Raw genomic sequence first — 15,945 nt, forward strand, 5'->3', positions numbered from 1 at the left:
CTGATGCTAAAAACAGGAAAATGCACATTTACAGCAAGCCAAGGAATCCGTCTCTACATTACAAGTGGATGCAACAGTGAATTCCCAGTCCTATTAAGCTGGGTAAGCTCTCATTTTTGGCAGCTAGATCTGGATTTCTTTTAGAGGCCACACAATTTCAACTACCAAAATTCCTTCAACGGTAAGAATTGAAAAAAAAAATTGTTACACAAATGGCAATATCTAAGAAAATCTTTCTATAAATTGGTCATTATTAAAGGAAGAAAGTTAAAATGCATGCCAGACACGTCACCCACCATGTTTGGTCTGCTGAGGATACCTGCACCTTCAAACTTATTCAGGCAATCATAGGCAAACGAGTCAGAATTGTGACATTTGGTAGCATGATAATAAACATACTTCAATTATACCATTGCTGCTCAGCTGACAAGCACTATCAGTGAGAAAACAAAGCACTACAATGGAGTCTACCCTTCTAAAAACACAGCAAACAAAATAAACAAACAAACTGGCAAACACACAGTAGAAGAGGACACTTTCTTAGACAAAATTTCACGTTGACAAGACAGAAGAGAGAACCAAGACAATTAATCAACACCATCTGATTAGCTCACTTTCAGTCTTGCTGTCAAAGGCATGAGCAGCCTCATCTCATACTTCTGCAAAAATAACATTACCAGCAAGCAATGCCAGCTTATGTTCCTAAGTGAAAAGAGAGCCAGTGTATCAGCAGTAAGTGATGTAATGGCAATTACACACACTGCTCATTCCCACGGCTGCAAAAGGATAATTTCTCAGGATGACAATGCCAAATGCTGCAGGAGCTGAAGTTCATTATTAGGACTCTCTCAGAAAGTAATTACTGTATGAAGTTTCAGGGAAGTCATTTTAAGCATCTTAATAAGTATGAACACATCTTACCAGACACACCTGTTAAATAACAGAACAAATGCCTTTTCTGTGGGAAAGAAACAGTAATTTGTTCTTTTGGCATGGTTTAGAATCCTTTTACAAATGCGTGCATGTTTGGTTTGACAAGATTTCGGAAACAACAGTAACACATTTTACATAATAAAGTCCAGTGGAAATAAAAATGTACAGTCACTAACTGAAACATTTAAACTTCTCCTAAAGCAAATGAAAATTAGGTTTTGTTATTACTTGCATGGTTATTTTCACATGTTCTATGGATAGAAATTGGAGTAAGAATAAGGAGTTCTTTCAGATCATGCACCTAATTCCTCAATCTACAACTTGTATATGGACAAACATAATTACTCTAGTTGATAGACTAACAGAACCATGTCTTTATGAAGTTTTACATGTAATTGAACCATAAACCTAAAAATCACACCTTTCATTTAAGAGATGCAATGCCTGTCAACACAGGAACCCAGCACTTCCATCTGAAGCCCAGACAGATGTAGTCTGCTGGATCTCACCAGTGGAAGAGATTACAACCCCCAGCTGGACTGTCACACATCCTTCACAGAGATCAACACCCCCACTGCTCTGCCAACAGAGCAGCCTGTACACAGACCCTAATTCACCACACAAAAAAAATAGAAACTAAAAGGAAGTCAGTCAAGTTAGCTTGGCAATCTCTTCTAAAACAAGAATATCTACCCACTTCCTAAGTCATTGCTGACATTGGATTTAGATATTTTTGACATTTTACCCACCTGTGAAATTGTAAGAGTATTAAACAATGCCTGGAATAATTTTAATTCCACATTCTTACCTAAAGTTTACATCCTTGAGAATTTTCATCCATTTCAATTTTGGTAGTTTTTCCTAGCTGAAAGGAAGAAACTACCATGAATGTGTTAACCATGAGTTAACACATCCAGCTATAAACCCTTACTCCATTGCTTTGGTCTAGAACTCCAGGAGGGCAAGAGCAATCAACTGCATGAGGCTTGCTGGACAATGCTGCTTCTGAGTTACTGCTGCTGCTAGAATAGACCTTTCAAGCAAAAACAGATTTAAAAACTGCAGCATATATCCTATAGTACCAATCTATCACATCCAATCTCTCATCACTATCTAGAACCAGATGGAGAGCATCTAGATCTTCACAGCCTCAAACAATCTCCTTCCATGGTTGCATATCAACTCCAGAAATACTCAGGCCAGTTATGCAGAAATAGAGGTACTGGTATTTCTTTGATGGTTTAGAATGTTTCTGGCCTGGATAATCACATACCATGACTCTTGCCCTCAGGGCTACTGAAGGAAGTACACTGTATCACACAGCAGTAAGTTCAAAGAATAATACAATTTCAATTAAAACAATAAGAAAACATAAACATTAAAAAGACACAAATTGGTTAAAAATAAAGGACTGAAATCTCACATTTCCATCCTCCATCAACCACCCAAGAGCAGGTGAGCGAAGCAAGCTTATATGACTCAAGCTGCAAGACAAGTATATTAAATACAAGATATTAAGTACATTTCAAGTCAATGACTTTTCAACATTATGATCTTAGGAGAAACTCTTAAAAAGGCATAGTGAGCTCAGTTTGTAAAGGTGTCATGTACTCATTCAGCTTCCTGGTGCAGTCTCATTTTTTCTCCAAACACCACTCAGTCAGCTCCTTGACCATATTCAAGTGCTGAAGTGACTTGTTCAAAGAACCTACCCATAACAACCCTCAAACACCTTCCTGATAAATAGCAGCTAGTTTAAAGCCCATCCCTGAGTAAGGACAGACCTGCTTTTTTACTTTGCACTTCATCAAATTTCATAAGTGATTTTAATCAACAGATTTTTCTGAAATGGATGAGACTCAGTTTTAGATTTCTGTACCCTAAATAATCTCACGCAATCTCTCATACGAGTAGTCAGCCCCTCCTCTAGATTCCTTAGGTCTTCCAAAACAAAGAACATAACAGGAACTTCACTGGCAATTTATTTCTACTATGGAAACCAATTATTTATACCTTGTTTTGTTTCACATATATTAACTACTTGCTAATCATTTACTAATTCCTGGAAGACAGATTTTTTTCTTGATGAGTCCGAGCAAGCATTCTTGTCACAGGCACCTGGGAACACATGGAAAATGCTCCACATAGATCATCACCAGGTATGTACTCATTCTTCAAAGGATATAAGTTTGGAAAGTATTTCTTCTCTGACACATAACATGGATAACAATCATGTTATCCATTGTTTTCTGAAATGTAATTTAATAGCTCTTAAATACCCTAATCACTCAATTGCTGAGACTCTGAATTTCATTTTGGACAGAAAAGCTGCAAAATTCTCACTATAACTGGACATTCATGTACTTCAACAGGCACCATTACCATGGCTGCCTTAAATACTTGTTTTGCCTCTATTAGTGATTTCAGTTCACCAGTTTCAATCAGCACTCTAGCCAACAACTTTTTAGTTGCAAGTCCTGCAATTGCAGGTGGTGGGCAGTGTGCAGAGACTCTGCCAGCAAGGATTCTGCTGCAGCTGTTTACTCCTCAGGGGCATCCCTTTGCAAGAGAAAAAGCACGTACACCTCCCAAGATGCTGGTTGGTTACTGGGCAGTACAGCTGTATAAATGGCAGGGTAAGCACTTACATGTGTTTCTTGTCACATTTTTGGAATGTGACAATCTTGGAATTGTCCTTTACATGGTTCTGAGCTAGGTCAACCCAAACAGTGCTTCAAGGAGACTTGGAGGGCACTTGGGCTAGGCAGCATTTCCATTACCTAGTCTGCATCTGGCCATGCTGTTCTGGAGGTCAGAACAGCTTGAACTGCTGTGCCCACATAGGTGAAAGCGATGCCATGCCAGAGCAAGACACTAATCTCTTACCTACTTCACTGACCAGCACAAGCATGGTCATGGATCTGTTAGATGGCAAATATCCTCTGTAAGAAGAACTGCTGAAACCATACAACTTAAAACCATAGCAGTTTAATTTAGAGAATAACATTTAACTACAGCATTGGAATAAAGCACTGCAGATTTACAGGCAAATACATGGTAGAATAAGGAACAGCACTCTGTAGTTCAGAGGAATAAAGATGAATCAATATTAATACAACCTAGATTGCTAGAAAACATCATATTCTTTAGAGCTCATTACTTATAGATGCACTTTGAGAATTATTTACTTGAAAAGCATTCCATGGCTCCTCAGCCAGCTCCTCTTCTTCTCTACCTTCTCCTCCATCTTTGAAGGGAAGTTGAGAGGCCTCTGAACAGATTTAGAAGTAGGGCATAAGGGGTTTATCTTTTAGAGGGGCTGGCGAGTATGCTGTGAGTTAACTTTCAAACATTCATAGCTCCTGTAGGATTTACATGTCTACATGTAACATCTCTTACAATAAATGCATAATCATATTAATAAAAAGCAAATTTAATTATTAACTATCCTATTTCACAGTTACTTGAAATATATGTTGGAAACAGAATACAGAGATGCCTTTTATGCTCATTTTTCAGAGCAAGTCTATATCTTACAGAATCCCAGAGGCTGTGCTGGGATTTCGTTCATTTATGATCATAAGGAAAAGTACAAACTTGGATGACTGGATAAAGTTCAGTATAATTAAAAGTTACCATAGCCTCTGCATGAGGAAAATAGAAACCAATAACAAATTACATCAATTATTTCTATGAAAGATAGATTAGGCCTTTTTAATTCCCCTCTAGAAATTATCTGAATTTTGTGCAGTAATGTATTTTGAATCTATAAAACAGAGGAAAAGAAGCAAAGTGGATCCCTTGACTTGTTTACTCATTTAGAAGATTACGAAAATGAGAAAAGTAATTTTTTAAAAGTAAAGTTTCATAATCAAATGGTAAAATCAGAAATCAAGATAATTGCTGTAGCTTTTCTTATTTCAAAGCTCTACAAACAAGTCAATTAGAAAAAGAGAAAAATTATTATACAAATTGAAAAGTTGCACAAAAATAGCTTTATTACATTTCATTTTTAGGATAGTATACCAACCTTAGAATGCAAAAGCAAGCAATATACAAGGTCCCATTTGCTGTCAGAAAGGAAGTTGACTGTAAGATCTCAGGTAGCAGTTTGTATAAATAATAGTCAAGTTTTCGTTTCCTGAGAATAGCTGCAACCTGAGAAAGAAGGGAAGAAAAAAAATGGAGGACAGACTTTAATTCAGTTAGGCATTCTTTGCACATCATAAAGAAATAGAAAAACAGAAAATGAGGTATACCCACTTAAGTAGTAAAACAAAGCCTATTAAACTTTATGGACAATACCACAAAGATTTGCTTTGAACTTGTTCCAGCCATTACAATATTTATACCAGGAAATACATCAAGCAATATGAAATGGGAAGTATAGGAGGAATTTTATTACCTTGTTAACATTGGCTATAATTGTCAGAAACATTGTCTGCCAGGTATCAAAACTTTTAAGATGTTGATATATCTACAGAGTTCTATCTTTGAGACAATTGGACAATCACACAATTATGGTTAGAATATCACTAAAGTAATCCAAATACACCCCTTACACTGTGCCTGTGAAGTGGTGATGTATTTTTAAAGGTTTTATGCTTCAATTAAATAACTGCAAGTCCTCAAGAAATGTTCATGATCTGCTGGGAGAACAACACATTCCTGACATATTTCACAGAATTGGTATATTACCTAAAAAACTGCCTACAGCAGAAAACAGGCTCAATCTAAAGAATAAACATTCTTTTTGTTCAGTTTAATGTGTGTCCCAGGTGTAATAAAGAATAACTTATTTAATGACTCAAACACTAAAGGTCTTCAAACTTTTTTTTGTCCACAGAAATTCTGAAATTAGCCAACAGGAAGATGTAGCAAACCAGGCTTGCCTCAGAGGTACCCAGGGCTAAGACAAGAGGCAACAGACAAGCTCAAGTATGGGAAACTCTGGTTAGACCTAACGAAAAAAAGTTTTCATTTCAGGGTGGCTGAATATAGGAGGAGGTTGCTGAAAATGATTGTGGACTCTCCACCCCTGGAGACCCTTGAAACTTAACTAGAAAAGTCCTCAAGCAACCTCAGGGCCTCCCAAGGTCCCTTCAGCCTATGTGCTCTTATGACTCCATGAAAGTATACTTTGAGTGCACCATGAGACAATTTTTCATTCTACTAGGATTATCATCTGTAAGATTGATCTCTAATGCAATACAGCAATTATCTTTAGCTGCACTGATCTCCCTGGGAGTCTCAAAACTGGATGGAGTTTTTGGTCAATGCTTAGAGAAACAGAGCAAGCTTCATATTGCTAGTGCTGATAAGAAGAAAGAAAGACATCCTGTCAAATCCATACTGCCAGAGCATCTCAAAGGCTTGGTTGTGAGAGGGAGATATTCTTACCAAACACTGTCCACTGAATAGCAAGTAGATGTTTTAGAATCCAAGATGGGCTGAAGATTCCACTAAAACTAACCATGGGAAAGTTCTGCCAAAATCTTATTTCCAAAATGAAGCTTGAACTAAGGATTAAGAGGAAATCCATGCGTGAACAGACCTCTGAAAACAGATTTACACATTACTTAATCAAGTATCAAGATTGCTTTGAGCATAATGGATTAGGCAATAATGCAACCCAGATAATTTTTCTGCTGAAGCAAAGTCTTAACATAGTCTAAATGCCAGAAAACTAGTTGCAACCCACTCAGCTATTTCTAGCATATGGTAGGAAGCTCATGAACATTGGAACAAAATAACAATTTTTTTGTTTTAAGAACACAGCCCTTACACCAAAGCATGAAGCCTTGCTCCTTCAGACCAAAGTGTAAGAAGTGCAACACAGAAAGATTGGTATCTTATAAATTAATGTCAAATCAAATTCAAAAATTTGTCTCCAGGAAGTTTTAGATTAATATAAATTTCTGGTTTCCCTTCTCTTCACTATGCTACTCCCAAATGAAAAACAGAAAAGAACCAGAAACAATAACACACAAACCATTCCAAAGAAAATTGCTCACACTAATTGAAAGAGAAATATGTGTGAGAGCAATAGAGCTTCATGCACACACACACACCAAAAAAATAAAAAGTTTATAAAGGCTTAAATGTTCTAACTTCTTTATAGACACCAATGAAGCTAAATATTGTGTAGGGCTAAAAGCAGACTACAGAGTTCTTCTACTCTTCTACTGCCAGTGATGTGATTATATGGAAAAAATACCAGATATTTCAGGATACCATTTTGCTGTCCCTATCAGTGCCACACATTTCAGAAAAGTATTAATAAAGTGCAGAAAGGTTATGAAATCTGATGTCAGAAAGCAGCAGTTCATGGCTCCCACTGGGATACGCGTCACTCAAGTCAGCTGGGAGGACATTGTGATGAAAACTAAATTCTTACAATAAATGCATGGGTCAAGGCTTAGCAGTGGATGTCAATAGCAGAAAGAATGGAAGGAGAGGGCATCAGGACATCCAGTGGGTACTTCCTTGGCAAAATAATAATCTCCACAAAGATGCTAACAGATGCATTGAAAAAAAAAAAAAAAACCTGGTCAGTATTAATAAAGAAACAGACAGGAAAAATATTTTCTAGCATTAATGTAGAATTCACACAAATGCATTTTGACTCTCCAACATAAAAAATGTAATTATAAAAAAATCAGTCTACCAGTTTCATGATACCTCAGTTTGTGGACTATCATTACTCAAGTCCTTTTTCTTTTTTAATTTAGTCTTTATAAGCAAATGCTAAGCCCCATAGATCTAAAAAAAAAAAATCAGAATTTATTTATTGTGTCCTAACCATGGAAAGAATATACACAATTCCAACACCATCCCTAAACCACAGCTACACAGTCTACTGCAAGATTAGAGCTAGGCTATTGGTGTTCCAGCAGAAAAGGAACACGAGACTCAAAGCCAAGCATGATTTGAGGCACCAGCCAAGCCTGATTATTTTTACAATGTGTCATGTAACGCCTACAAGTATTCATCATCCAACCACAATAACCTCAGCTTCACCTCCAGCATCCTTAATCCTCACCTATATCCCTGAACTATGCATTCCACAAGAGGCACTGCACACAAAGGATAGTTTGACTTAATTAATGCACTAATTGGCTGACCAATGTACAGTTGGACAGGTTACATAGCAGGCTAAAAACACCACAGGCTTTCTGCCAATTCTGCTGTCCTGTGTACAACATTTTTGTCTCTCCTTCCTCCATCATCCCTCCTTAACCATGTCCTAAGTTTGTACAAAGTGTATGACTTCAAGGACTACCCCTCCATCAAAATTTGGTGGAATTAGACAACACATACTACACTGACTGATGGAAAATGGAAACAAGCACTACCATCTCTCATTCCTTCACTACATCCAGCTGAAATCAACCACATAATAACAAACTTTTATTAAAGAAAAAAAGAAAGAATTTTAAAAACTATAGAAATATGCAGACACTTAACCAAATCCTTAGGAAAGCAGAGGTCAATAGCATTTATAAGCACAACTATCTGACATGTTGAGGCACGTTTAAAATGCAAATTTGGAGATTACCAATACAACCATGCACATGGTTTATATAATCCATATGCTGCAAGTCATTAAAAACGCAAGGGAAAATTTATTAAATAAGTCACATGATAAAAGCAAAGTAATCTCCAGTATTTAAAACAGTCAAGAAAATACCTCAGATTACTCAAACGGTGGGCAGAGCTACAAATACATGTCAGATTTTCTTCAAAATCATATTCAATTATTTATATGTTCTTTTAGAACCATTTGCAACTTTTTACAAATTTTACAACAACATTACTCCTTTGTTTTATAAAAATTATTTTTAAGTGCTTTGCAGTAACTGAATCTCAAAATGCCCTCAGGTAACACTTGAGTTTTGAAAGACACTTGTTCAAATAAGCAACTTCTTTCTCATGTGTCCTCTGAAACACTCAGATTTGTTTTTCCTTAGTTAGCTCATCCCTTCCTGATTTCACAGATTACAAAACCTGGCTCCCACATTGTTTAATTTCATAACTCAGTTCCTGCAATACTCTGAGGAAGAACAATGTACCTCCTGCTCTCTGAGTTGCCCTGTCTCATGTGAGATGCTATATGAGGATCACCATCAGTGGGCTGAGTTGTTTTGATTTGGATTTTTTTAAATTTTCCATATCCCCCAACCAACTAAAAACAGTACTCACATATTCTTTAAGGACATCTAAATTACCTTCAAGCCTGGAATCACTCTCATTCCATGACAACTTATCTTTACTATTTGTTTTCCTTCTACTGAAATGAGTTGGAGACTCTATTTCATTCCCCTTAAAATGTCTAACTCAGCATAATTTTCAAGGATTGTCCTCCTACCCTGAAATTCTTGCACTCTACTGTAAAGCTGTACCAACTTAAGAGAACAGATTTATTCCTTGATAAACAGTCCCTGCTAGTTCTCAGTATTTGTAGTGTCTTTACCAAGATGTTTGCTCAGTCAGTCAAGGCTGAGGCTTTCCCTGATTTCCAACATTACCGTGATGCAGGTTCCTGGTTACCCCTTGGATCTTTGAGCATAAATTTTTCAGTTCACCTGAATTCATTATATGATGTTTTTAAATTCTCAGCATATCTCAGAATAAAGATTCCTTTTGGTTATTTTCAATTTATGAAAGAACTTTTATAGTGTGGCCCGAAAGCCACCTGAACAAAGTGGAATGATCACAGCCTGGAATGAAAAAGTCACAGATTCTTACTTTAGTAACATCTAGGCTAATTTTAGTCATATAAAATTACTAAAATGACCCAGCTTCCAGAAGAATCTAAAGGAAAGAAGACAGTGACCTACATGTCATTCATAACATAGCAGAGAGACACAGGACACTGCACAGTACAAAAATGAACAGATATCCAAAAGAAGGCAATCACATACCACCATCACAGCAGCTCTAGGTACTGGATTGGACAGAAGAAAGATTACTGACAGCCTAACCCAGAGATCCAATATGGCATCCAGAAGCATGTTCCACAGTAACACCAACATCCTCCCTAGTCTCCACATCCCACTTTTAAATACACAATGGTTTGCAGCACAAACAAGGAAAAATCACATTTTAATATACCCAGCAATTCCAGAGTATTTTAGAATACAGTCTGGGTAGTGCAGCCCTTTTGCACCCCTCAGAAAGATGATATATGACAACTCTATCTATGCTGGCAGATAAGAGAGGATCTTATCTTTAGTGTTAGCTGGCTCCCCACCTTTGCTCAGGACCAGTTCAAACAGCTCTCCCAAGGGAAGCTGCGTCCAAAGCAAACGTGAAGCAGCAGCAGCACAGGCAATGTGCACTATCCACCCTTGGGAACAACCTCTGGCCAATCCTACAGCAATGTGCCTACAGCCAGGAAAGTGATGTGAGACTCTCACTTCAGCTTGATCTTCGGCTGGTGATTCTGTCCCACCTTATAACCCTTTTCAGAATAATTCATTAGCACAGTAAGAGTGGTTCTTGCAGTTGCTGTCTCCAGTCAAACAGGGGTTTACCTGTGAAGTGACCTGCCAGCTGCCACACGCTCCTTGCACTGCAGCTCCCTGGCTCATGCTGTACTCGTACCAATGTCGCTCCCACTGACGTTGCAGAGGAAGGAAAAGCACTTTATATTTATACAATAGCTGATAGCATTTGTGTCTCTGACAATATGATATTCAATGCTATCCTATTCCTAGGGAGGTTACAGAGTAAAGAATGGAGATTAAGATACAGAATACAGTTATTCATGGGTCAAACGGCTCAGGAAGACAACAGCACTGGAATCCTAAGTAGAAAAAAAACCCCTTCTGACACAGGAAGAGAAAGAAGCAATTGGCATCTAAAAACCTGAAGATTGTTCTAGGCACAGGAAGAAGTAATATGGCACAAGTATGAAGAAATATTAGAAGTGAAACCAAAATGAGAATCAAAAGTAAGAAAATGAGCATTAAAAGAGTATGAGAAGAAATTAGGAAAGAAAAAAAAATCAATAAAATAGGGCAAGTGCTGAGGATCATTAAAATCTGTACTGGAGCAGCAGACTCTGGTCACATCTGTTCTGAAGAGTTGGCAGAACCACCCCTCAGTGCAGAGGACATGTGAAACAGACCCACTGGCACCCACACTGCCCTAGGCCTGCTGCTCCTCTATGCCAGCAGATCTGTGTGGGAGAGGTGTCTGGAGTCAGAGCCAGGAGTAAGCCAAGAGTCAGCTCGGGCCAGTGCTCAAGCTGTGCTCTGGCTGTGCCCTTTAGCAGCAGGAAGGAAGGGCAGCAGATATAGGGGAGGAAGGGGGTGGTGCTGAGAAGGAAGAGCAGGAGATGTAGGTGGGGAGAGGAAGACCTATGTTTGAAAGGGAAAAGGACAGGACAGAAGTCAGGCTGGAAAGTGAGGGAGCCTGTCTTAAATTAGGTGGAGAACAGACAATCAGACTAAGAGAAAGGAAAGGTAAATGGCATGACTGACTCTTGCCATCCCATAGGCAAAAGGTTAGAGGAATGAGTTCTAGAATTGCTACTACAAAGTAGAAAACAAACAATTTTCACCTTATTCAGATTAGGTGAAAATGTTACCTGATCAGATTATCTCTGATGCACTACAAAGACTTCATACAAATGACTGAGCACATTTATCTACTATGCACTATCAGCAAACAAATGTCTAAAACATACAAACCCCCAGGAAAAGAGAACTTTGCTCTAATGCATGTGATGAATAGCACTTTACACATGTGAAATCAACAGAATCTTGGGAAATGGAAGCTGAGACAACTCAAAGCCAGTATTCCAGCCTTTTCCCAATTTTAATGCAATTTCCCTGTTAAATCATTTTCTTCTCCTCACTTCTGTGAATTTCTAGAAATCTGACTTCTCCAGCTTTGAAAATACAAGATGACACTTTCCCATTTTGTTTAGCTTTGACTAATGTAAAAACAAAGTATAGATGGAAGAAAATACAGCAAATTCTGAGGAAGGACTTTTTCATTGAAGCTTCAAGATACCAAGGCAAATAGTTTTCAAAAAGTATAATTACAACATTTATGAAAGACGGCTTAGGGATTCTTCTGCAGGTAGAGATGCTAAGCAACTTTTTTTTTTTTTTTTTAAGTGAGTCTCATAAGACTTGCATATGGAGACATTCAGTTTGTGCAAACACAGGCAGCTTTAATTACAAAACAGGCAATCCTGTCAGCCACTTCATATGGAGAGAAACAATTCAATTTAGATATTAAGCCCATTTTCACTAAAGCAATCCATTTGTACTGGAGCAAAAATAAAGACAGTGCAAGTATGGTGTCTCAAGGCTATATTTTTTCCTAACTAAAAAAATACTCAAGCACAATTGCTAAAAAGAGATGGAAAAAAAAAAACAAACAACAACTAAACAAAGAGTACAGCACTACTTAAAAGCAAAGACTCTATACAGTCACTTACTGACAGCCAATATTTCACTTACTAACACCACTTAATTCAGCTCCATCAGTCTCCCACAGACCAAAGAGAAACAAAGCCTTTGAGAGATGTGGGGTGAAGCTGTTATGAGTTTGGACTCTGGATTGTAACTGTCCCTAACCATGTTCTCTCAGGGAACAATCTCTGGTTATTTATTCTTATCTATTCATTCTCATTTCCACACAAGCTTTTGTGAAAGAGAACTCTTTCATCTCCTTTCCTTAGTTATTAGCTTGTAGCAACAGGAGGAACAATCAGAAGCCATTTTACAGGCTTGACATAGAAAAATGAAGTGCATTTTTTGTTGCTGAGCTCTACAAGGGACCAGGACTAAGAACTACCAGAAACATTATGGACATACACTGATATAACTATGAAGACAAAATAACTTAAGTCCATCCTCTTATGTGAACCTGAACATTTCTGCTGTACACCTGTGGTATTTCATTTACAATTAAAAGGTTTTCAAGCACAACTGTAACTCCAGCAAAGAATGACTTCTGAGATGACTCTCTTAATTCAAGACTGTTCTTTCCCTGCCAGGCTACTTAACTTGCAAAGCTTCTGCTTCCTCCTCTGCAGCCCACATTACACCCTTTTCCTCTTTACCTTACACTGGTTCTGGTGCTCATCAAATCCTGCTTAACTGATTCAATTCATTACTGCATCTGAAAATGACCCCAGCTAAAAGCAGGGTAAGTAACCTCTTCTGGGTTAGCTCATGGAGAGATGAGGTCCAGAATCACACAAAGAAAAAGTACAGTTATGTGTCTGAGAGCAGAGACTGGCAAGTGCTTCCTCTATTTAGACAGGATCTGAGAGCAGCTCAGCTTTAGATTACTCTGGCAGGTCAGGTTAAACGCTATCAACAAAAACCTAAGAGAAACTGAACTGAACTGCAAAGAAGACAGTGCAAAAAGTGAGGCAGAGGTTTTACAATATAGCAGGACATTGGTTGAGAAGGTTCCCACTTTGGGTTTGTGACAAGATGTAACTGTTTATGGGGTCACAATGCAAAACAGGTCAGGAAAACATTTTGTATTTTTAGGTTTGTTTTTCTTTTCAAAGAAATAAAAATTGGGAGCTTTCCCCCTAACCTGTGACTGCACAACTGAGTGAACCATAACAGAGCTATGAGCAGGAAATCTCTTGACCAGGTTTGGCTGTTGGGGATTTTCGATTTCATTACAGAACTGTTTAAGCTGCTTTATGCTTAGCCAGACCTGACAGATCACCACTACACCTCTCATGGCTCACTTCAGAACCATACTCTGCTGGTACAAGTATTTATGCTCCTACAGAGCAAACTAGATAGAAAACAGATCCAAAGAAAATAGTAGTGGTTAAAGGAAGAGGAGAAGCGAGAATGTTCTCTGTATTAGTTTCATGATACAGCTCACTGTATGCTCCCACCAACAGCTGCCACTCCTGTCTGTGGCAGTTCAGAGTGAAAATGTTCACTGTCAGACACGACAACTCCTTAGGGTCACACTGCTACCAGTTACTGTTTTATCATATAAATGGATGTCATCACAATTTTCACTCAAGAAACCCTTCAATGGGAGCTTAACCAAAATATGTCAGGATGCTGCAGTCCCACTCCTTTCCTTTTCTTTATTACATAGCTCAATAATTTTGTTGCACCAGCACTGGTGCAGACTCAGTGACTTGTGCTTCTTTCTGTCCATCCAGCTTGGAGGCAGTTCAGTGTCCAGCTCACTCCTCATTCCCCAGGTACCACTACGGGAGAAGCAGGGAGGTGGGGACAGACGCGCTCACCTGCAGCGATTCCAGCTTAGATTGGCTTCCAGGGTATGTTTACACGGGTGATGCAAACACATCCCAGCTCTCCTATCTACACCCTAATTTGCTGGAAATGTGCCAGCTGAGGTGATATAACCAAGTCTAATTGCACACTCTCACTAAGATACCTCACCTGTAGGATACTCTCTGAATACTCAGACTCCTTTAGCCCTCATAAATTTTTTTAGTCTTGCTTCATTATGCAATGGAATCTCCTTGATCTTAAAGCACTGATTACGGAGGTGTCACCAAGACACGTGCATTACACTCGCTGCTGCCAAAGACACAATGCTAGCCTCCCAGGCAAACACTAAGGCTTTTCATTCAGGTATCGCAGGTATTGGAAGATAACAAGAATACGACGTTCAGGCACGTGCCCATGCCCCTCTAGCCACCAACACCAATCTTCTCACAGTATGTTATGCCTCCAGGTGCCACCACCCCTGTGTCTTTGCTCTGCCCTACTTGGCCAGGATTCAATATATTCTCCCTGTCATACCTTTCCCCCCTCAAACACCAGGTTCTCCCCACCACACAACTTTCCTCCTCCTTACACCAAACGGCCCCACCACCATCCCTCTCCTCCCCAGCACCAGACTCCACACCAAACCATACTATTTGCGATTCTTTCCCTTCACTCCAGGGTCAGGCTGCCCCTTGACTCATCTCCTACCCTTTGCCTCCGACCATAACCCTCTCCCCTCACCCCAGACGAGCTTCCCTTCCTCAATATGCCTTATGTCCTTCCCCCCCCACCCCAAGCCAGACTCCCCTCGCCACGGCACCGCTTGTGCCCTCCCCAGAAACACCCCTATGCCCTTCCCCCTCCGCTCAGGCCAGGCTCCCACCAGGTCCTTTATAGCCCCCTTCCACTCCAGGCCAGGCTGACCCCTGCGCCCTGGTATCCACCCAAAACCAAGGCCAGGCTCCCCCGTCTCTGATACCCCTCCTGCCCTTGTCGTCTGAGCCCAGGCCCCCCCTTAGGCCGGGCTGCCGCACACACACAAGCACAGACCCACCAGGTAGAGGGTGCCGTAGATGCGGAGGGACTCTGCCAGGGCGCTCTGGGTGACGTGCAGCACAGCCCAGGAGCACTTGGGGTGCCAGGTGTGCCCGATCTCGTAGCAGCTATGGGGGATGGACTTGCTCAGCGCCGCCATCTTTGCAGCGCGCGCGGAGGGGAGGGGAGGGGACGGGAGGGGGGTGCGGGGCGCGCGCGGCCGCCGCGTCACCGCCGGTGCCGGGGGAAGAGGTCGCGCGGGGCGCTGCGCGCGCCGGGGTTACTCGCGGGCACAGCCGCTCTTCCCACGCCCCCCGCCCCGCGCGCGCGCCGCTCGCGTGAGGCCCGCAGCCAATCCGCGGCCGCCGGGGAGCGGCCAGGGCGGGGGTGGCGCGAGCCGCGGGGCGGGGGACGGGGGGGGCCGGCGGCGCGAGGAGACGCTGAGGGCGTCTGTGTGTCCCGAGTGCTTGTGTGTGTCTGTGTGTCTGTGTGTGTGGTGTGTGTCTGTGTCTGTGCGTGTGGTGTGTGTGTCTGTGTCCGTGTCCTTGTGTGCGCGTGTCTGTGCGTGTCTGTGTGTTTGTGTGCGTGTGTGCGTGTTAGCGTGTGTGTGTGTGCGTGCGTGTGTGTACGTGTGTTACCGTGTGTGTGTCTGTCTGTCTGTCTGTCTGTGTGTGTCCCGTTTATGTCCCCTTTGCCCTTTGGGTGTCCCGTCTGTGTGTCCCGCTCCCATCCCGAA

At 40.6% G+C, this 15,945-nt stretch overlaps 1 protein-coding gene across 1 annotated transcript in view; it reads right to left on the reverse strand.

The window, feature by feature from the left end:
• Nucleotides 1-15,570, reverse strand: part of TMEM135 (transmembrane protein 135) — a 157,010-nt gene extending 141,440 nt beyond the window's left edge. The window contains exons 1-2 of the mRNA XM_071432810.1: nucleotides 15,229-15,570; nucleotides 4,964-5,091 (exon numbers count right to left, since the gene is read on the reverse strand). Of these exons, the coding sequence (XP_071288911.1) occupies nucleotides 4,964-5,091; nucleotides 15,229-15,369 (269 nt within the window). The 5' untranslated portion in view covers nucleotides 15,370-15,570. The remainder of the gene's footprint in view (nucleotides 1-4,963; nucleotides 5,092-15,228) is intronic.
• Nucleotides 15,571-15,945: the final 375 nt, after the last annotated feature.

The sequence above is a fragment of the Agelaius tricolor genome, unplaced genomic scaffold (genome assembly GCF_023055355.1).
Source record: "Agelaius tricolor isolate 1412-34295 unplaced genomic scaffold, bAgeTri1.0.p SCAF_9, whole genome shotgun sequence".
Classification (NCBI taxonomy): domain Eukaryota; kingdom Metazoa; phylum Chordata; class Aves; order Passeriformes; family Icteridae; genus Agelaius; species Agelaius tricolor.